This window comes from Macrotis lagotis, chromosome X (assembly GCF_037893015.1).
Source record: "Macrotis lagotis isolate mMagLag1 chromosome X, bilby.v1.9.chrom.fasta, whole genome shotgun sequence".
In the NCBI taxonomy this organism is placed as follows: Eukaryota; Metazoa; Chordata; class Mammalia; order Peramelemorphia; family Peramelidae; genus Macrotis; species Macrotis lagotis.
The window spans coordinates 693,578,564-693,601,346 of record NC_133666.1 but is presented as its reverse complement, the minus strand read 5'-3'; the positions used below and the strand labels follow the sequence as shown (position 1 = coordinate 693,601,346).

Sequence of the window (22,783 nt, the reverse complement as noted above, 5' to 3'; positions counted from 1 at the left end):
GAGGAGGGATGTGGGGGACGCCTCTCCCAGGAGAGGACAACTCTGATGGACAGAAATGTCCTGTCAATCCAGCCTGATGATGTCTCGCTGCTGTGCCCACCCCCGAACCACCCTGGTCCGTGGGACCACGACCGGCTGCCCAGTCCACTTTCCACTGGGCAGTTCCGCAGAGATTCCAAGGCAGTTCTTCATTCTCTCCTATTGGAAGATTTCCTGTTGTCACTTAAAAATGCACATTTATCTAAGGCTTAATCACTTCCAATTTTGTGGCCCTTGTGAAGATTTGTAAAGTCCTTCACAATAATCCTGGAAGGAGCGTGTTTATAAATTTATGATTGGTATGTTGTTTTGCACTTGTGTGTCTGTGTGTTCATACATGTTGTGTGTGTTGTGTGGATGTTTTATGTGTATGTGTGTTGTGTTGTGTATGTGTGTTTTGTGGCATGTACATGTGTGTGCATGGTGTGTCCATGTCCGTGTGTGTGCATGCTTTGTGTGTTCATGTTTGTGTTTGTGTATGCATTGTGTGTGGATCAATGTGTGAGTTCGTGTTTATGTATGTGTGGCTACATATGCATTGTGTTTGTGTGTGCATGTGTGTTGGGGTGTGTTGCAGATGAGAAAACAGGCTGGGGGGATTTGTAAGAAGTTTAAAAAACTTTGGATCATGTCACTGTTCCATTTACAGATTTTTTTGAGTCAAGACTTGAATGGGGAGGGGCTGGCAGGAGGAGACTGGGTCAATGGCAGGAGCCAGCTGGGGCTGGGGCTTGTCCTGTCTGTTCTCCTGAGGTGGATGGAACCCAGCCCAGCCCAGCCCAGCCCAGCCCAGCAGGGAGGGGACAACCCAGGGAGGAGCAAAGGAGATGCTCAGGGGCCCCCAGCCCTGACCAAGACAAGAGCCATCCTGCCAGGCTCGTGGTCACATCTAGAGCAGAGACCCTGTAGCAACGTGACCAGGGGCAGGCCCTGATCCAGGTAAGCCTGAGACTGACTCCATCGCCACCCCCCCCACTCATTCCTCCCCAACCCTGGTCCCAGGACTGCAGTGGGGGTGGGTGAGGGCATAGGGGCAGCCTGAAGGCAGGGGGATACCGAGCTGACTAGGTGCTCCTGACTTCTTCCCTCCCAACCCTTCCCCCCACAGTAATAGAAAAGTTCAGAAGTGGGATGGTGGGGGTGGATATAAGGAAAAGATTTTGGAGATGGAGATTGCGGCCCATTCTTGCTTCCCCATCCAGTGGTCACTAGATCCTTTGGAAAATAAAAGGGGGTGTATGTGTCAGAGTATGGGGGTGTTGGTCCTTCCTCCCTGGTTGCTGCCCCAAACCACAAATCCAGTTGAGGGGGCACTTCCTTCAGCTAAAAAGTCATGGGGTGGGGGCCTTCAGAGTTTACCAGAACTTTCCTTAAAACAGTCCAACAAAGAAGGCAGAGGAAATGTTACCATTCTGCAGATAAGCAAACCGAGCTTAGACCCAGAACCTTTTGTCCTGATGTTAGCCAAGGTCCTTTTTTATCTATAAAATATGGGGTGGGGGGAGGCTGGATGGTTTTTGAGATGCCTTCTGGAATTGGCTTTGATTCTGTGACCTGACTAATCTGGGATCTGCTCTGGAGGGTTCCTTGAGTAAGGGGGCCTGCACCCTAATTGTTGCATCACCTATTGACCCATTTTGTAATCTCAGGGTGCCTCAGGACAGGGCAAGACAAGGCAGGCTGGTACTCCTCCATTTACCATCCCCCTTTTTGAAATATTATACTAGGGTGTTAAGGTTTGCAAAGCATGATTTCAACCCTATAACCTGGCTCTTCTACTCCATAAGGAAACAGATGGAGAAATGTGACTTGTCCAGGGTCATCTACTAAAGGTATTTACAACCAGAATTCTTCAATCTTTTCTCCTCCACCTTCCCTCCAGTGGTCTCTGCCAACCAGGTGAGTTCTGTTCTTTCTCTTTGTAAATCTTTATCCATGATTGCCTTGGGCTAGGGGAGAGGATAGGTCTGGGGCTGCCCCCCCAGGGGGTTGGAGAAAGCTGCCTCTGGAGTCCACCCCTCTCTCCTTTGTTCCCTTCCCTGGAGCCCTAGCTTCCTATCCCAAGCAATCTGGGAAATGGTCCCTATGCCTTACCTTGGCCAGGAGAGCCCTGGGCACATTAGCCCTTCCACACAAACTGGGAGGGAAGTAGGATGACAGCCTCCCTCAGGGGCATCAGCTGTGCCCATCCAACTGTGCCCTTGACTTCTCGTGGGGAATGGGGGAGGAGCAGTGCTCCAGCCATGAGAAAAGCAGAATCTCCCTGGTTCATTTCTTACCCCACCTGGAAATATGAATGGAAAAGAACCTAATTTGGAGTCACCATATCTGGATTTGAATCCAGCCTCTGCTACCATGGGATCAAAAGTAACTCACTTTTCCTCTCGGGACCTTTGTTTTCCCTTCTGTAAAATAAAGATATCATTTTCAGACCTTACCTTGGAGGGTTCTACAGAGAAAGCCATTTTTGAATCTTGAGGTTCTATAGAAATGAATCCAGAGATCAGGAATCCCAGATTTGCCAGTCACTATATGTGTGACCTTGGGCAAGCCCTTGCCATTCTTGGAGTCTGTTTCCTTATCTGCCTTACTTGAGATGTCCTCTAAGATCCAAATAAGTGATCTCCATGTTCTCAGGGAAGTCTCCTATCTGGGGAGATTCAGTTTCATCACAAATATAGAGGCAGGTTCTGATTCAAGGCCTTGGGCTCAGCATCAGATCTCAGTGGACCTTCGTGGATTTCTTCATGGCTTGGAATCAGTCTGGTGAAGGAAGACATCTTAACCAGGACAGCATTTCTTCTTCAGCAGAATGTCCCCCTGCCCCTTGGCCTGTGCTTGGGAACCCAAATTCCAGGCATCCTCAAACCCCCTTCTGAAAATGAATTATCAATTAATTGGGTTCTAGTCAGGGGAAAACCCAAGACTTAAGAGTTGGGGTTCTCAGGTTCTTGTCAAAGTTCTGCTCTTTCCTAGCTAGGTGATCTTGGAAAGGTCATGTCTTCTTTGTCCCCAGGACAGATGTTTTGGGCTGGGTGTCCCAACTGGACTCCTCCCAAGTCCAAAGATCTGTCATCGTAATTGTAGCCTGCCAAGGCCAAGGCACAATTAAATCTATGTCAGGGATGCCAATCCATCTCTACCTGAGCCAAGGATGGCGGCAGCTCCAAAGAGCTGTCTGCTGATTCAGACCCCTTCCACCCCAGTTGATCTGGACAAGATGGCCAGGGCTTCCCCCGGCACTCCCTGACTTTGTCTGAGGATCAAGAAGGGGGGTAACACGTGGATGGGGGGAGGGTGGCTTTCCCTCAGGGCAGTCAAAGTCCGTGCTTTGGGCATGGAGACTGGCATGTCCAGGTCAGTGTCACTGACCTTCAGGTCCCTGTTGGGCATGGGGCGTGACGGAGGATGAACAATGGAAAGTTCCTCACTGTTCCCTATCAGCAGCTTCCCTGGCAGGTTTCTCCAGGAGGTGTGAGCATAAAAGCTGCTGAAGAAGTGACTCTCAAGTTTCCATAGGGCCTGAGGGTTCATGAATCATGAACTCATGAAATGAGTAGGACATATACTGGGGTATTGGAAGAGCAACCCCAGTCCCTAACCACTATTCCAAACAGCCTTAGCAGTATTTTCACCTAGGAACTCCTGAGGAGGACCCACCCTCAACCAATGAGGTTATGTTGTAGGCCTACCTGGGGTTCTGAGAGTAAGGAGCTACCTCACTGAGCTCCCCATCATTGGGCCTCTTTCAGTCTGGGAGACTCCCTGGACATTTACAAACGAAATCCCTCAGAATCCTCATCTATAAAATGGGAATAATACCCACCATCCAGAGATGTTGTGGAGATCCAATAAGCCACTGTTTGGAAAATGCTCAGTGTGGAATTTTTGTTGGGTCTCTCAGCCATGTCCAACTCTTTGTGACCTCCCATACCAGACCCTTCTCTCCTTCACTACCTGCCCAAGTCTGTGCCAGCTCAAGTTTCCATGACACTATCTCTCCACCTTATTCTCTGTTGTCCCCTGATCCTTTTGCCTTCAATCATTGCCAACATCACGCTCTTTTCCTATGAGACCTATTTTCTCATTATGTGGTCGAAGTATTGAAGCTTCAGTTTCAGTATTTGATCTCATCCAAGAAACTCTTCAAAGCCTTCTCCAGCAGGACAAGCCAAAGAAGTCAAGTCTGGGATGCTCTGCTTTTCTTATCATTCAATTCTCATAACTATACACTACCACTGGGGAAACCATAACTTTGACTATATGTACCTTTGTCAGCAAAGTGGCATCTCTGCTTTTTACTATGCTGTCCAGGGAACAAGGGTCTTTTAACTTTGCCATCTGCAGTGATCTGAGTCCAGGAATATAAAATCTGGCATTCTTTCCAATTCTTCTCCCTCTATTTGTCAGGAAATGATGGGGCAAGTCGACAAGATCTTAAGTGTTTATTGAAGAGAGAGTTTTTATCCCAGAAGCTGGACTCTTTAGGTTTCTCAAACAGCAGATTACTATATTCATTTCCTGCTATCTCTTTTGCACCTAGTCTATTCCACTGATCCACCATTATTTCTTAGCCAAAACCAGACAGGTGTTTTTTTAGGTGTTTTTTTTTTTTGCAAGGCAATGGGGTTAAGTGGCTTGCCCAAGTCCACACAGCTAGGTAATTATTAAGTGTCTGAGACTGGATTTGAACTCAGGTCCTCCTGACTCCAGGGTCGGTGCTCTATCCACTGCACCACCTAGCCACCCCGAAACCAGACAGTTTTAATGACTGATATTTTGTAATTTTGCATCAGGTAGGGCTAAGCCACTTTCTTTTACACTTTTTTTCATTTAGGCACTAAATAAGTGGTTTAATTTAGGTAGAATTGTCATTTTATTATATTATCTCGACCTATCCATGAGCAGTTGATATTTACCCAGTTATTTAAATCTGATTTTATTTGTATGAGAAGTGTTTTGTAATTGTTTTCATAAAGTTTCTGAGCCTGCGTCACAGGTTGACTCCAAGTATTTTATATTATCTGAGGTTACTTTGAATGGCATTTCTCTTTCTAGATCTTTCTGCTGTATCTTGCTAGTCATATGTACACATTTTGAGGATTTATGAGGGTTTATTTTATATCCTGTGACTTTGCTAAAGTTGCTAATTGTTTCTAGTAGATTTTTAGATAATTTTGGGAGCTTCTCTATTTATACCATCATGTCATCTGCAAAGAGTGAGAGTTTTGTCTCTTCATTCCCAATTCTAATCCCTTCAATTTCTTTTGCTTCTCTTATTGCTAAAGCTAACATTTCTTTTTTTAGAAAGATTTTATTTTGTGTTTTACAATTGTCCCCCCATTCTTGCTTCCCTCCCCCCACCCCCACAGAAGGCAGGCTGTTAGTCTTTACATTGTTTCTATGGTATACATGATCTCAGTTGAATGTGATGAGAGAGAAATCATATCCTTAAGGAAGAAAAATAAAGTATAAGAGATAGCAAAATTACATAATAAGATAATGGATTTCTTTTCCTAAATTGAAGGTAATAGTTTTTGTTCTTTGTTCAAACTTCACAATTCTTTCTCTGGATACAGATGGGATTCTCTATCACAGACAGCCCCAAATTGTCCCTGGTTGTTGCACTGATGGAATGAGCAAGTCCATCAAGGTTGATCGTCACCCTCATGTTGCTGTTAGGGTGTACAGTGTTTTTCTGGTTCTGCTCATCTCACTCAGCATCAGTTCATGCAAATCCCTCCAGGCTTCCCTAAAATCCCGTCCCTCCTGATTTGTAATAGAACAATAGTGTTCCATGACATACATATACCACAGTTTGCTAAGCCATTCCCCAATTGAAGGACATTTACTTGATTTCCAATTCTTTGCCACCACAAACAGGGAGGCTATAAATATTTTTATACAAGTGATGTTTTTACCCTTTTTCATCATCTCTTCAGGGTATAGATCCAGTAGTGGTATTTCTGGGTCAAAGGGTATGCACATTTTTGTTGCCCTTTGGGCATAGTTCCAAATAGCTCTCCAGAAAGGTTGGGTGAGTTCACAGCTCCACCAAGAGTGTAATAGTGTCCCAGATTTCCCACAACCCTTCCAGCAATGATCATTATCCTTTCTGGTCATATTGGACAATCTGAGAGGTGTGAGGTGGTACCTCAGAGACGCTTTAATTTGCATTTCTCTAATAATTAATGATTTAGAGCATTTTTTCATATGGCTATGGATTACTTTGATCTCATCTGTAAATTGCCTTTGCATATCCTTTGACCATCTGTCAATTGGGGAATGGCTTTTTGTTTTAAAACTATGACCCAGTTCTCTGCATATTTTAGAAATGAGTCCTTTGTCAGAATCATTAATTGTAAAGATTGTTTCCCAATTTACTACATTTATTTTGATCTTGGTTACAGTGATTTTATCTGTGCAAAAGCTTTTTAATTTAATGTAATCAGAATCATCTAGTTGGTTTTTGGTGATGTTCTCCAACTCTTCCTTAGTCATAAACTGCTCCCCTTTCTGACAGGTAAACTAGTCCTTGATCTCCTAATTTGCTTATAGTATTGTTTTTTATGTCTAAATCCTGTATCCATTTGAATCTTATCTGGGTAAAGGGTGTGAGGTGTTGGTCTAATCTAAGTTTCTTCCATACTAACTTCCAATTATCCCAGCAGTTTTTATCAAGGAGGGAGTTTTTATCCCAATAGCTGGACACTTTGGGTTTATCCAATAGCAGATTACCATAATCGTCTCCTGCTTTTGCACCTAGTCTATTCCACTGGTCCACCACTATTTCTTAGCCAGTACCAAACAGTTTTGATGACTGATGCTTTATAATATAATTTTAGATCAGGTAGGGCTAAGCCACCTTCTTTTTCACTTTTTTTCATTAAGCTACTGGAAATTCTTGACTTTTATTTCTCCAGATGAATTTACTTACAATTTTTTCTAACTCATTAAAGTAATTTTTTGGAATTTTGATGGGTAGGGCACTAAACAGATAGTTTAGTTTTGGTAGAATTGTCATTTTTATTATATTAGCTCTACCTATCCATGAGCAGTTGACATTTGCCCAGTTATTTAAATCTGATTTAATTTGTGTGAGAAGTGTTTTATAATTGTTTTCAAAAAGTTTCTGAGTCTGTCTTGGCAAAAACACTCCCAAGTATTTTATATTGTCTGAATGGGATTTCTCTTTCTAGCTCTTCCTGCTGTTTCTTGCTAGACATATATAGAAAAGTTGAGGATTTATGAGGGTTTATTTTATAACCTGCAACTTTGCTAAAATTGCTAATTGTTTCCAGTAGTTTTTTGATGATTTCTTAGGATTCTCTAGGTAGACCATCATGTCATCTGCAAAGAGTGAGAGTTTTGTCTCTTCCTTCCCAATTCAAATTCCTTCAATTTCTTTTTCTTCTCTAATATTGAATAGTAGTGGTAATAAGGGGCACCCTTGTTTCACCCCTGATCTTATTGGGAATGCCTCTAGCCTCTCCCCATTGAATATAATGCTTGTGGATGGTTTCAGATAGATACTGCTAATTATTCTAAGGAACAGTCCATTTATTCCTACACTCTAGTGTTTTAAAGTAGGAATGGGTGCTGTATTTTGTTAAAAGCTTTTCCAGCATTTATTCATATAATCATATGATTTCTGATAGGTTTGCTGTTGATATAATTAATTATATACTAACATTTTTCCTGATATTGAACCAACCCTGCATTCCTGGGATAAATCCTACTTGATCATAATGTATTATCCTAGTGATGACTTGTTGTAATCGTTTTGCCAAGATTTTATTTAAGATTTTTGCGTCTATATTCATTAGGGAGATAGGTCTATAATTTTCTTTCTCTGTTTTAACTCTTCCTGGTTTAGGTAACAGCACCATATTGGTTTCATAGAAAGAGTTAGGCAGAGTTCCATCTTTCCCTATTTTTCCAAAGAGTTTGTATAGAATTGGAACCAATTGTTCCTTAAATGTTTGGTAGAATTCACCTGTGAATCCATCAGGCCCTAGAGATTTTTTCTTGGGGAGTTCAATGATGGCTTGTTGAATTTCTTTTTCTAAGATAGGGTTGATAAGGTATTTAATCTCCTCTTCATTTAACCTGGGCAACTTATATTTTTGTAAATATTCATCCATTTCACTTAGATTATCAAATTTATTGGCATAGAGTTGGGCAAAATAATTTTGAATTATTACTTTAATTTCCTCCTCATTGGTGGTGAGTTCACCTTTTTCGTTTATAATACTAGCAATTTGGTTTTCTTCTTTCCTTTTTTTAATCAAATTGATCAGAGGTTTATCAATTTTATTGGTTTTTTCATAATACCAACTTTTGGTTTTATTTATTAATTCAATAGTTTTTTTGCTTTCAATTTTGTTAATTTCTCCTTTAATTTTTAAAATTTCTAATTTGGTATTTGATTGGGGATTTTTGATTTGTTCTTCCTCTATTTTTTTAGTTGCATGTTTAGTTCATTGATTTCCTCTTTCTCCAATTTATTCATGGAAGCATTTAAAGCTATAATATATCCCCTGAGAGCTGCTTTGAGTGAATCCCATAGGTTTTGGTATGTTGTTTAATTATTATCATTATCTAGGATAAAATGGTTAATTCTTTCTATAATTTGTTTTTTGGTCCATTCATTCTTTAAAATGAGGTTATTCAGTTTCCAATTTGCTCTGGGTCTGTATCTCCTTGGCCCAGTATTGCATATAACTTTTATTGCATTGTGATCTGAGAAAGATGTATTTCTGCCTTTCTGCAGTTGATCATTAGGTTTTTATGTCCTAGTACATGGTCAGTTTTTGTATAGGTGCCATGTACTGCAGAGAAAAAGGTACATTCCTTTCTATCCCCATTCAGTTTCCTCCATAAGTCTACCATATCTAATTTTCTAACAATCTATTTACCTCCTTAACTTTTCTTGTTTATTTTATAATTCAATTTATCTAGATCTGAGGTTGAGGTCTCCCACTAGGAGAGCTTTGCTGTCTATGTCTTCCTGTAGTTCTTTCAGCTTCTCCTCTAAGAATTTGGATGCTGTCCCACTGGGTGCATACATATTCAGTATTGAAGTAACTTTATTGTCTATGGTACCTTTTAGGAGGATAGTTTCCTTCCTTATCTCTTTTAAAGCTATCTATTTTTGCTGCTGCTTTGTCTGAGATAAGGATTGCTACCCCTGCTTTTTTTACTTCAACTGAAGCAAAATATATATTTGCTCCAACCTTTTACCTTTACTCTATATGTATCTCTCTGCTTCAAATGAGTTTCTTGTAAGCAGCATATTGTTGCATTCTAGTTTTTAATCTACTCTGCTATTTGCTTATGTTTTAAGGGAGAGCTCATCCCATTCACATTTAAGGTTATGATTACTAATTCTTTATTGCCCTCCATACTTTCTTCCCTCTGTTTGTATGTTTGTATTTTCCCCCTTACCCCCCTTTATCTGTATTCCCCAGTATTTTGTTTCTGAATACCACTCCCTTCAGTGTGTTTGCCCTCCTATATCACCCCTCCCCTTTCTTTCCCCTTTCTCTTTTTCCTTTTCCCTTCCTTTCTTTTGCTAGTTCCCCCTTTTATCCCTACTCTCTTTCCCTTTCTCCATCACCCCTCCCCTTTTCCCTTTTCAATCCTTGAAAGGTTAGATGTTTTTTAAATTAACTAAGTATGTGTAAATTGAATTTAAGCCAAGTCTGATGAGAAGAAGATTCAGGTGTTTCTCATCTCCTCCCTTCTTCCCTTCTATTACCATAAGTATTTTGTATCTCTTAGTGTAATGAGATTTACCCCATTCAATCCCCTCCCTCCTCCCATCTCCTTCCTGTCCCCCTTTTTAAGGAGGTGGTGTTTTTTAGATCATTCTATCTGAGTCATAGAGAATTCTGAATATCTGTCACTTCTAGCTAAGTACAGTCTGTCTAATAGAGTTAAAAATTCTTGAGAGTTATTAGAGTCTTTCTCCCAAGTGGGGTTAAAGCCAGTTACATCCCATTGGATAGCAGTCTCATGGATAGGTCATGAATGTCCATCACTTCTGGCTAGGTATATTCTCTCTGTTAGAGTTACAATTCTCAAGATTTATGATAATCTTTTTCCCCATGCTGGAATATAACTAGTTTCAACTTATTGGATAGCAAATTTTTTTACTGCCCCCCCCCTTTTTTACCTTTTCATGTGTCTCTTGAACCTCCTGTTTGATGTCCAAATTTTCTATTTAGCTCTGGTCTTTTCATCAGGAATTTTTGGAATTCTTCCATTTAATTAAATGTTCATCTTTTTTCCTGGAAGAGAAGGCTTGGATTTGCAGGATAGTGGATTCTTGGCTGTATTCCAAGCTTCCTTGCTCTTTGAAATATCTCATTCCAGGCCCTTCAATCCCTTAATGCTGATGCAGCCAGGTCCTGCGTGATCCTTACTGTGGCTCCTTGATATTTAAATTGTTTCTTTCTGGCTACTTGCAGGATTTTCTCTTTTATCTGATAGTTCTAGAATTTGGCCACAACATTCCTTGGTGTTTTCATTTTAGGATCTTTTCCTGGAGGGGATCGATGTAATCTTTCAATAACTACTTTTCCCTCTGGTTCCATGATATCAGGGCAGTTTTCCATCACTAGATCCTGTAATATTGAGTCCAGTATTTTTTTCTCTTCAATGTTTTCAGGAAGTCCAATATTTTTCAGGTTGCCCCTCCTTGACCTATTCTCAAGGTCAGTGGTTTTTCTGATGAGGTATTTTACATTTTCTTCTATTTTTTCTACTTTTTGATTTTCTTTAACTGGCTCTTTCTGTCTCATGGAGTCATTAGTTTCTGCAGACTCCATTCTTTTTTTTTTAGAGAGGAGTTTTCTTCATTAACCTTTTGCAACTCCTTTTCCAATTGGTCCATTCTACTTTTGAAAAAGCTTTCCATTTGACCAATTGAGGTTTTGAGAGAATTATTTTCTTTTTGCATTCATCCAATTGATAATGTGGGAGATTTATTCTCATTTTGTATTGGTTCAATTGATGTCTGAGAGATTTATTCTCATTTTGTATTTGTCCAATTGTATTTTCTAAGGATTTGTTTTCTTGTTGCGAGGTATTGTCTCTCCCAAATTTTCCAGTTGATTTTTAATCTCCTTCCTTATTTTTTTTAGGTTTTTGCAAGGCAAACAGGGTTAAGTGGCTTGCCCAAGGCCACACAGCTAGGTAATTATTAAGTGAGAGCGGATTTGAACCCAGGTACTCCTGACTCCAGGGCCATTGCTTTATTCACTATGCCACCTAGCAGCCCCGTTCCTTCCTTATTTCTTCAAGGACGTCTTTCTGTGCTGAAGATCAGATCGTATTCTCCTCAGAGGTTCTAGGTCTCTCTGAGTTAGGGTCTTTCCCTTCCAAGAATTTTTCTATGGATCCACCTTTCCACTGACCCTTCTTCATTTTGCTAAGACCTTGAGTTGGGCTTGGAATTGCTAAAGGCTTTACTCACTGATTGCAATTTCTCTGGCTGGCCAGTAGGAGGTGATGGTTTCTTTCTCTGGAGTGTCTGTGACCTTGACTGAGGCCTTCTCCCTTTGCTTGAAGGGAGGACTTGAAGCTATTGAATTCTTTTGCCTTCAATCAATGGGACTCTTTACCCTGGCCTGGGGTCATTCCTCTCTCTATTGTCACCTGGGCTGGTTCTTCTGCTCACATACCTGTGCCTGAGGTGGAAGTAGTCTGTGATTTGTTCCTGCAAGAGACCTCAGCTGTAATGGAGGCTTGGACTCAGAGTTCCTCAGACCAGGGGAGCCCAGGGATGGTGAGTCTGCAGCTATCCTGCACTGGGACTCTCCCCCTAGCCCTGTTGGCGAGCTCCAGAGGGTCAGCGCGCCTCTGATCCCTAGTTGACCCAAGCTCCTGCAGTCTAGCCCCACCGCTCATCCAGCAGGTTTGGCTCTAGGGCCCTCAGACTCCTGGCTCCAATTCTCCAATTCAGCTGCCAATCTGACTGATACGGGGCTGATCTGAGCCCAGACTCACTGGCCTGAATTCATCCAGTGCTGCTGAGGGAGACAAATCCTGAGGTAGATGTTCTTTCTCCTGGCTTTTCTTTCTGGGTTTTGTGGGTTGGATTTCTTTTAAGAAGTTTGTTTCATATGATAGATGGGGAAAGATCAGGAGACTTTAGAACTCTGCCTGTCTTCTCTCTGCCATCTTGGTCAGAAGTCTTGAGCCCAACGATGCTTAAGTTGTTTCTCCTAGATCTATTCTCAAGGTCAGTGGTTTTGCTGATGTAATATTTTGCATTTTCTTCTATTTTTTTCAATATTTTGGTTTTGTTGAACAGATTCTTTTTGTCTCATGAAGTCATTAGTTTCCACAGACTTTATCTTTTTTTTTAAGAGAAGAATTTTCTTCGTTTACCTTTTGCAACTCCTTTTCCAATTGGTCAATTCTATTTTTGGAGTTTTCCATTTGCCCAATTGAAGTTTTGAGAGAATTATTTTCTTTTTTCATTTGTCCAGTTATATTTTCTAAGGATTTGTTTTTCTTGTTGTGAGGTGTTAATTGTCTCTTGGGTTTCTTTCCCCAAATTTTCCCATTGATTTTTAAACTCCTTCCTGATTTCTTCAAGGAAGTCTTTCTGGGCTGGAGACCAAATCATATTCTCCTCAGAAGTTCTAGAGCTCTCTGAGTTAGGGTCTTTACCTTCTAGGTAGCTTTCTATGGACTCCCCTTTCCTCTGGCCTTCATTTTCCTAAGAGCTTGTGTTGGGGGAGGAACTGTTCACAGAGGTTTGGTGTTGACATCCCTAAAGGCTTTGCTCACTGGCTTTAGTAACTCCAAGTAGGCCAGCCACTAGGGGGTGCTAGAGTCTTTGCCACTTGTCATAGTAACTCCAAGTGGGTTGGCCAGTATGGGTGCTGGTTGTTTTCTCTGGAGTGTCTGTGACCTTGATTTGAGGCCCTCTCCCTATGTCTAGAGCAGACCACCGCTCCCACAGCCAAAGCCTCCACAGCCTAGTTGGCTCTCAGACCAAGGTTCCCACAGTCAGAGCCTCTGTGGCCGATCCTGGACTAGTCCAGCTCTCACCCCTCCTGGCAGGGTCTCTGCTCTCTGCCCCCAGCTCACCCACAATCCCCAGAGACAGACCTTGCTGGTAAATGTTCTGTAGCTTCTTTTTCTCTGTTTAGTCCATTGAATTTCTGTTAAGAGGTTTGTTTCAAGGGTGGCTAGGTGGCGCAGTGGATAGAGCACTGCCCTGGAGTCAGGAGGACCTGAGTTCAGATCCAGCCTCAGACCCTTAATAATTACCTAGCTGTGTGGCCTTGGGCAAGCCACTTAACTTAACCCCATTTGCCTTGCAAAAATCTAAAAAAGAAAAAAGATATAGCTGATCAGCTCTCCGCTATTCCAAAACTGGTTTGAGAAAATTCTTTGGTCTGACCTGATCTCCGAGACCATCTCAACAGCTCATAGCTAACATATCACAGCACTATATATACTAGACCCTGAGCACTTGTTCTTCATGATAGTCTTGGGAGGTTGATGCTATTATGACCTTCATTTGACAGATGAGGAAACTGAGGCAGAGAGAGAAAGTAACTTGTTTAGCATCACCTTGTTAGCAAATGTCAGACTGAATTTGAAATCAAGTCTTCCTGACTCTAGGCTTGGTGTTCTATCTACTGGACCATCAAGTTGCCTAAGAAGTTATTTCTTAGTCATTATCACAGCATTCAATGGCTCAGATGAATTGTTCATGGTAGTGATATGGAAGAAGGATGGAAATATGTGTTTTGCATGCTGACACCTGAGAATATGAGAAAAGAACCAGTGTGACCAGCATGCCATGCCAGTGGTGCCAGCTGGCCCAGATTATCTACTGAGTAGTCAGTGGTTCACTTTATTGGACCTGAGCACAATTCTATTACCAGCTGCCTGGTAGGTTGAGGAACTCAAAGAGAAAAATTCTTCATCTGCCCAACTAAATAATCCAATAACAAATCTGTACTAAGGATTAGGCACAATGCTGAAGCCTAGAGTTACAAATGAAGCAAAAAATCAGTCCCTCCCCTCATGGAGCTGAGAATTGAACAGGAGAGACAACTCTACACCTACAAGAGATAGATAGATAGTGTCATTTGGGGGTAATTCCAAGCAGTACATGTGGGTTGAAAAGGGACTCTTGCAAACACTAAATCAAGCCTTCAATGAAATCAGGGAAGCTGGGAGGTGGAGGGGAAGGAAGGAGAACATGGCAGTCCAGAGAAAAGGGAAGGAGTTGGGAGATGAAATTTCTTGGAACAGGACACAATTGGGCAGTCAGTGTTGATGGACCAGAGATAACTGGACAAGAGTATAGTATAAGGAGATTGGGAAAGTAGGGAGGGGGACAGATTGTGAAGGGTTTTAAAAATCAGAAGATTTTATATTTGATCCTGAAAAACTGCAGTTTATTGGGTATAGAGGTGACATTGTCAGACCTGCACTTTGGGGGGGATAATTGTCAGCTTAGAAGAGGAAGGATTGGAGAGAGCAAAGCCTTGAAGGAGGGAGATTCCTTTCCACAATAACTGCTGCCACTGTCCAGGTTTGAGGTGACCAGGATCTGCACCAACATGGGGACAGACAGAAGGAGAGAGGGATGTCTCCCTTTTAGCTCTTATTTTTGGAGTTAAAAATATTTGACAATTGACTGTATATAGGGAGTAAGAGAGTGCATATTTAGATAATAACTGGGTTGCAAACTTGGACTGGTGGAATGGTGGTAGCCTTGACAGTAAGAAGAGAAAGTTGGGAAGAAATAGAAAGAGATGAGTTTTGTACAAATGGAGTTCAAGATGTCTCTGGGAGCTCCAGGTCAAGAGGTCCAAAGAACATTTGATAATAGGGCTAGATAGAGAGATATGCATAGGGAAGAGAATTGAACTTATGGGATCTAATGAGCATATAGAATAGTGAAAAAGAGAAAAGGGCCCCAAAGGGACACTCACATTTACTGGGTATGACCTGGATGAAGAAACTCCAAAGGAGACAGAGAAGGCATGGTCAGAGATCAGAGGGAAAGAGGGAATCAAAGAGAAGAGAATGACCAAGAAGCATAAAGATTGGGAAAAGAGCTTTAGACTTGGTGATTAATGGACCTTTGATCATATTAGAGAGAGAAGCCATAATGTGGCTTAGAGAGAGAGAAGAAGAGGGACACATCATAAAAACCCCCTTCTCAAGTGGTTTAGTCAAAAAAGAAAGAATGGAGTGATAGAAATCTTAGGAGTGAAGGAGGTAGCACAAGAAGATATTTGAGGAAGGTAAGATGAGGTACCTCAAAAAAAGATGAGCTCTCCATTGGTGAAGTTCAAGGCCAAGTCTTCATCTCATAGGAGGCTTGGAAGAAATGTGAAGAGCTGCCAGCCTGGGGAGGAGAGCCAACTTTGAAGGAGGTGTGAAAGGTCTACACTGCTGCCCTTGAGAGTCCAGGTAAGATTTCATGAACATAAAACAGGCACCAAGGTCGTGTGGCCCTCTTGGACTCCCACTAGTCATCCGTAGCCTTGTCTACATCATGGATACCTGCCAGCAGCAAAGCCTCCCATGTCTCCCTACACGTGAATTTCTTCCATTGTGATGCTCCAATGAGATATGGGGAGGGGAGGACATCCTTTGGTAACTGTGAAGGTGAGTGGTCATTGTGATTACTGCACTAACTTTATAGCTGCTGTCTTTATCTTTCTCTCTTTCTCTCTATCTCTCTGTTCTTCAGGTGACAGAGATGCCATCCCGGAAGAAACCCTGGCACTGTATGGCAAAGGGACTCATTCTGGGATGCCTCTTCACTGGTTTTCTACTGCTGCTCTACTCTTACACTATTGTTCCCTTGTAAGTAGCCATGGCCAAGAAAGGATTAATGTGGGGGAAGGGTAGGGCTGGGGGAGCCTCCTTGCCTCAAGCCTGACCCACACACACACAGATCAAGAACTCTCTTGTTAGAAATCCTGCAAGAGGAGCCTTTATCCTCCCTGGGTCCATGATAAAAAGACTTAAATCTACCTCAGCCAAGAGAGCCTGGGGAAGAAGAAAAGGCCAAGACTTCTCTGCTTGTTAGACTGGAACATAGAATGTAGAATGGAGGAACTGGAAGAAAACTTAATAAGTGTCAGAACTGAGAGGAATGTCAGAACATAGAACCTGGGGCTGAAAATGGAACATAGAGAATTAGAACAAATCTTTTAGGGCATAGAATATCAGACCTGCAGCAGGGGAGCTGAGAGCACAGAGTATTAGAGATGAAAATGAAGGTAGAATAAAGAGTAAAAATTTCATAGAATCTTAGAACAGAAACTATGCAGTATTTGATCTAAGGGATTTTGGTAACCTAGAACATGGACTGTCAGCACTGGAAGGGACTGAAGAATACAGAACCTAGCCAGAATTGAAGGGGGTCTGAGGTTACTGCTTGTCAGAACTAGACTAAACTAGAACAAAGAATGTTCGGACTGTACAGCAACTGGAAGGGACCATAGAGACTTTTCCAAATTTCATCATTTTGTTTATTTGTATATTTATTAAAATTTTGTTGATAATCTTTTCTAACTTCACCATTACTCCTCCCCCCCCGCCACTGTCCTACCAAGAGAACCCTTATAATAAATAAATACAGAGAAAGAAAATAAATTGACCAAATCTGAAAATTAGACTTTTCTCATGGGACACTCATAGTCCACCACCAAGAGGTAGAAGTCATGCTTCACCATTAATCTTCACCAGAATTGTTATTGGACATTGCCTTAATACAAATTCCAAAGCGTTTCAATGTTGTTTTATTTTACATTATTGTGGTCATTGTAGAAATTGTTTTCCTGATTTTTCTTACTTTATTGCATCATCTCATACAAGTCTCCCCAAATTATTCTGAATTCAAATCCATAATTTCTTAGGGCACAATATCAAATTCATATTTTTCAGTCATTCCCTAGTAGATGGACATTCACTGTCTTTCCAGTTCTGTACTACTATAAAAACTACTGCGATAAATATTTTTATCAGTGCAGCTAGAATTATTTTGTATATTTAGAATTTTCCTCTGTCTCTGTCCTCCTTGGGGCATGTATCTAATAGTGGCATCACTATTAGAAAGGGTACATACAGTCTGATCATTTTTTTGTTAAAATCCTAGAATTTGGACTAATTCCCAACTCCATCAATAATGTTTGTCTTTTCTCAGTCCTTTCAAAATTTACTATTTTGACATGGGTGGCTATTGCTATGGAGAGTAGAGTTTACCAGATAATTCTTGATATCTTGTTCCCTTTTCTCTACTGAAGAAAGGAAAAAAAAGGGAACAAATGTTTCTACTGTTTCTACTTAAAAACACTTTCCAAATATCTCCTTTAATACTGGATACTGGATGCAAGTCTTTCTAAAGAAGAATCCTTCCAAGGTCTTTCTTATCTCCTTAGGGGATAATGTGTGTGTGATCTTTTCTCTAGCCACATCCCATTCCTCTCTGTCCCCTTTTTTTTCTATTTAATCAGTCACAACTTGTTACAACAATTAGATCAATTGTTATCTTGGGGAAAATAAAAAAACCTTCAAGTTTACATAATTTTTTTCTTGGTTGTATGAAGTTTATGTCAGATGAATTATTATTATTACAATTGCAATAGCTCAGGCCCCCCAGCTAGGAAAATTCCTAGCATTCAGACAATAGGTTTGGCTCTCTGTCATAAGTTAAATATTTTAAAATTCCAGGCCACCCCTGACCTTTGCTTGTTTGAAGCAAAAATCAGGATGCAGGAAATGTTGAAGTTTTAAAAAAAAGTAAGCAAAGTATATTATTATAGTGTCTGTTACTGGACAGACACAGGGAAGAGAAGTTAGAGAAACAACAGACTTTTTTTTTTTTTTTTAGTTTTTGCAAGGCAATGGGGTTAAGTGGCTCGCCCAAGGCCACACAGCTAGGTAATTATTAAGTGTGTGAGGCCGGATTTGAACCCAGGTGCTCCTGACTCCAGGGCCGGTGCTCTATCCACTGCGCCACCTAGCTGCCCCCAGAAACAACATACTTTTTTGGGGAACTTTCAGTTCTTGAAGAGAATAGTGATCTTCAACCTGTCTTCTCCCTGGTGCCTGTGGGGGCCTCAAGCTCTCTATCTTCAACTCTCCCTTCTCTATCACAACCCAGTCTTCCTTTTATGTATTGTCCCTTATTGCTGATACAATTATTTGTTAAGCTCCAGGCAGGGCTGGGGACACTGTCTTCCTCCTCCCCCAGCTCCTTGCAGCTACTGTTCAGCTCTTGCCATCTTCACCCTTTCCTTTCGACCCATGTCTCATAGGCAGAAAGTTCCCTTTAAGAACTCACTGGCATTGGGGGCGGCTAGGTGGCACAGTGGATAGAGCACCGGCCCTGGAGTCAGAAGGACCTGAGTTCAAATCCGGCCTCAGACGCTTTCTAATTACCTAGCTGTGTGGCCTTGGGCGAGCCACTTAACCCCATTTGCCTTACAAAAAAAAAAGCCTAATAAAAGAAAAAAGGACTCACTGGCATGATTTGAATCTGCTTTCTTGCTTAGATAGATCCAAATAGTTCTCCAGGCTTAGAGGTAACACTTGTCCTTCTGGATGAACAAATCCCAACCTGTTCACCAGTTTCCAAATTCTCCACTGTGCCATTTTGTCTTCTATCATCTTAGTCAATGTCTTCAGGATGAGATGAAACAACAAAATTCTTTGACTTTGCATTGCTCATACTGCTGTTGATTTGGAGAATTCTTTCATCTGGTTGTTGAAAGTTTGACATTATTCTCCTTAGAACTGTCTGTTCAGATCATTATCTATTATGGGATGATTCTTATTATTATATATTCATGGGTGCATGTGTATGTGGGTGGTGTGTCTATTTGTATGGATGGACAGATGTATATATAGGTGTAAATATCTAGATAAATATATCTTGGGACTACAATTTTTGCAAAGAAATTTTCCCACTTAACTGCTTTTCATCTAATTCTAGGGCAGCTAGGTGGCACCATAGATCAAGCACTGACCTCATTGGAGTCAGGAGGACAGGAGTTCAAATCCGATCTCAGCCATGACTCTCATGAGCTGTGTGACCTTGGGCAAGTCACTTAACCCTAACTGCCTCACAAACAGGGCCACTTCCAGGCACCCCAATTTTTATCTGCCCCTGGATGGTTCTAGAGGAGAAAGTGAGGCTGGTGACTTAGCACTCAAATTCAGTTCATGTGCTTATCATGGCATCACCTCCCTGATGTCATGGTCTTCAAAAATTAATTCTAGGGGCGGCTAGGTGGCGTAGTGGATAAAGCACTGGCCATGGAGTCAGGAGTACCTGGGTTCAAATCCAGTCTCAGACACTTAATAATGACCTAGCTGTGTGGCCTTGGGCAAGCCACTTAACCCCATTTGCCTTGCAAAAACCTAAAAAAACCAATTAATTCTAGCTGTACTGATAGTTTTACAAAGTTTTGTAAAAACTTTTCAAGGTTATGTAATCCAAATTGATTTTTCTCTTATATGATCATTTCTATCTCTTAATAATTCTCCCCTCAACCATAGATATGCAATTAATACCATTCTATTATCTTCAGACAGTTTTAAAATGTACCCATCTGTAATTATGGCAGATCTTTCTTTTAGGTTTTTTTGCAACACAGTGGGGTTAAGTGGCTTTTCCAAGGCCACACAGCTAGGTCATTATTAAGTGTCTGAGGCTGGATTTGAACCCAGGTCCTCCTGACTCCAGGGCCAGTGCTCTATCCACTGCGCCACCTAGCCGCCCCTGTGGCAGATCTTTCTAAAAACTTATTGTAGCATTTGACTGTGAATTTCCCTATCCTCAAATCAAACCTCATCCTCTGGGACTGGGAATTTTCCCTTTGATTTCTTTTTCTTGTTTTATTGAGGTTACATTTCTAGAATTCCATTTGATAATAGCGGTGACCAGAGATATCTTTGTTATATCCCTAATCTTATTGGAAAGGTTCCTAGTTTTCCTCCATTACAAATAATATCTCTTGGTCAACTCTTACTAAAGATGAGGAAGTTGAGACTTAGAGGTGGGAAAGGACTTACCCAAGGTCACATATGATGAGAAAAAAATGATTACACTTTTCTCACCAAAGGTTCTCATCATTTTTCTCTTTCCCAATAGGACCCCACCACTGAACCGCTGTTCCTCTCCACCCACCTCACCTACCAACATTCCCAAAGGTTCCTGCTGGCCAAAGTTAGACATTGTATTCATGAAGACCCACAAGACAGCCAGCAGCACCCTGCTCAACATCCTCTTACGCTTTGGCCAGAAGCACAAGCTCAAGTTTGCCTTCCCCAGTGGCTACAATGACTTCAACTACCCATCTTTCTTCAAGCGCAGCCTGGTGCACAACTACCAGCCTGGGGCCTGCTTCAACATCATCTGCAACCACATGCGTTTTGACTACTCTGAAGTGCATAGCCTGGTGCCTCCCAATGCTACTTTCATCACGGTGCTGCGGGATCCAGCCCATCTCTTTGAGTCGTCCTTCCACTATTTTGGATTGGTGGTGCCCTTCACATGGAAGCTCACAGGCCAGAACAAACTGGCCAAGTTCCTCCAGGACCCCACTCAATATTACAACCCTCAAGGCTTCAATGCTCATTATCTTCACAACCTGCTCTTCTTTGACCTGGGCTACAATAATGAACTGGACCCCCGCAACCCCCAGGTGAAGGCGCACATTTTGGAGGTGGAGCAGAGGTTCCACCTGGTCATGCTGCAGGAGTACTTTGATGAGTCCCTGGTCCTGCTCAAGGACCTCATGTGCTGGGAGCTGGAGGACATCCTCTACTTCAAGCTCAATGCTCGTCAGACCTCCTCTGTCCCCCAACTGAAGGGAGAGCTCTATCAGCGGGCCACCAACTGGAATCAGTTGGATGCTCTTCTCTACCGCCACTTCAATGCCAGTTTCTGGCGCAAGGTGGATGCCTTTGGGCAGAAGCGCATGGCCCAAGAGGTGGCCTCCCTGAGGCGGAGGAATAAGCAAATGGAAAAGATCTGCATTAATGGTGAACAGGCAGTGGAGGCCAGGAAAATTGAAAACCCATCTTTGCAGCCCTGGCAGGCAATGGGGGCAAAGACAATTCTTGGTTACAACCTAAAGAAGAATATCAGTCATCGGTATGGCCAGTTGTGCCGGAAAATGGTGACTCCTGATATCCAGTACATGACTGAACTTGGGGTCAACCTGTGGGTCACTAAATTATGGGGGTCCATCAGGAAACTGCTGCAGATTTGATAGTTGCCAGACCCTGGCCAGTTTTCTCTGTTTTTCTGGCTCAAAAAGCTGGCACAAGGGGTATCCCTTACTCAGGACAGAGTAGATGAAACTTTTGGTTAACCACTCAGGGCAGTGGATACAGTGATAAAGTCTAACCTCTATCTTCCAAACCAGGTCAATCTTCCATCCTTACCCTACCTTTTGGACAAGACATGCAATAAAATGAGCCAAGATCTGACCTTTACCTTACTGGGTCCACTGGATGAGCTCATAAATAAATGGTCTAGTCAGATTAGGTTGTATATGAATGACCTTCAGTCAAGAGCAGCCTTTGAGTAATTATATATTTTTAATGGACATTCTCTTTATATGGAGCCACCTCTGAAGTAAAATAATTTGCTCTTCATTTTTATATATGTAGTAAAAAAGATTGAGGGGAAAAGTTCCCAGGAGATCATTCCCCATGATGTATTGTGCCTAAATTATTGATATAAATTTTCTGGACTTCATTTCCTACGATGCTTTGTGTAAGGGCACAGAGGTAAAGATTCGAGGTGGGCAATCTTTTGGGAGGCAGGACATTTAAAAGGTGGGGCTACAAGGGGTGGTTCTGAGTGGATTTGAAGAATGAGCCCAAGACTAGGACCAAAGACTAGCCCAAAACCCTGATGATTCCAGAGGGGGAAAAAAGGGGTTTCCTTATCTCCCCAGCATTTCCTATGTGACTTTATAGACTTCAAGCCTATCTTGAGAAACTTGTCTGTGAGGCAGAGACTCAGAGATGGGTATGGTTCTGCCCAAAGCCTGTCTTTGTGGTATCATTGAGAACTACTGGTCAGTAGCTTTCAGGAAGTGGACTTGAACTCAAGATTTTTTGACCTGGTCATGAATCTGGGTTATATTATGGTCATGGTTATATTATAGTCCACATGATTATAGCTCACATGGATATATTATAGTCATCTTGCAGTTTATAAGGGGTTGGTTTTTCCCATTTGCATATGGAGTCCAGGAATGGCTATAATGTTAGAACATTCCAACCCTCTTATTTTCATTGCTTTTGTATCTAAATTAATTTGATGAGCTCTCACCATGAGATTGCAGAAAGCCCAACCCTGGGAGGCATAGCTAATGTATTGGCTAACAACAGAGATAGGCTAAAAAGACCTTGACAGACCAGACTAGAGCTTTGGACTAAATGGAAGATGATGAATTTCAATGGTGATGAATGTGAAGTTGTCTTTCATTAGGTTTAAAAAATCAGCATAAGATCAAGAATGAGGAGGCATGATTAGACAGTTGGTTGTTTGGAGAAAAGTCTGGGAATTTGAGTGAACTGAAGTCCTAAAATGAGTCAGTAGTGAAATAGGTCAGCTAAGAAAGCAGATGCCATCCTGACCTGAATGAAGAAGGGTAGAGGTCCAAAGAATAGATAGGTAATTGTCCCTCCATGTCCTTTCTAGAGTGTTGGGTACACTTCTGGGTAGGAA

The 22,783-nt window shown here is 41.8% G+C and overlaps 1 protein-coding gene and 1 long non-coding RNA gene across 8 annotated transcripts in view; one reads left to right on the top strand and one right to left on the bottom strand.

The window, feature by feature from the left end:
• The window catches only part of LOC141501961 (uncharacterized), a 31,839-nt gene extending 16,238 nt beyond the window's left edge, over window positions 1–15,601 (bottom strand). For 4 of the 5 annotated variants that reach the window (XR_012472348.1, XR_012472346.1, XR_012472349.1 and 1 more), the window contains exons 1-2: window positions 15,338–15,601; window positions 2,134–2,323 (exon numbers count right to left, since the gene is read on the bottom strand). This is a non-coding gene — a long non-coding RNA (uncharacterized LOC141501961). The remainder of the gene's footprint in view (window positions 1–2,133; window positions 2,324–15,337) is intronic. The other variant, XR_012472347.1, reaches the window with a different exon arrangement.
• LOC141501960 (galactosylceramide sulfotransferase-like) lies at window positions 851–21,802 on the top strand. 3 transcript variants are annotated; one of them, XM_074206427.1, is made up of 4 exons: window positions 851–978; window positions 1,827–1,938; window positions 15,776–15,891; window positions 20,189–21,802. In XM_074206427.1, exons 3-4 carry the CDS (start codon window positions 15,785–15,787, stop codon window positions 21,309–21,311), a joined length of 1,230 nt encoding a protein of 409 aa, XP_074062528.1. In that variant the 5' UTR covers window positions 851–978; window positions 1,827–1,938; window positions 15,776–15,784; the 3' UTR covers window positions 21,312–21,802. The 3 variants fall into 3 exon arrangements, with proteins under 3 accessions (XP_074062528.1, XP_074062531.1, XP_074062530.1); XM_074206430.1 differs by lacking the exon at window positions 851–978 and having other exon boundaries at window positions 1,667–1,938; XM_074206429.1 differs by lacking the exons at window positions 851–978; window positions 1,827–1,938 and having other exon boundaries at window positions 15,647–15,891.
• Window positions 21,803–22,783: the final 981 nt, after the last annotated feature.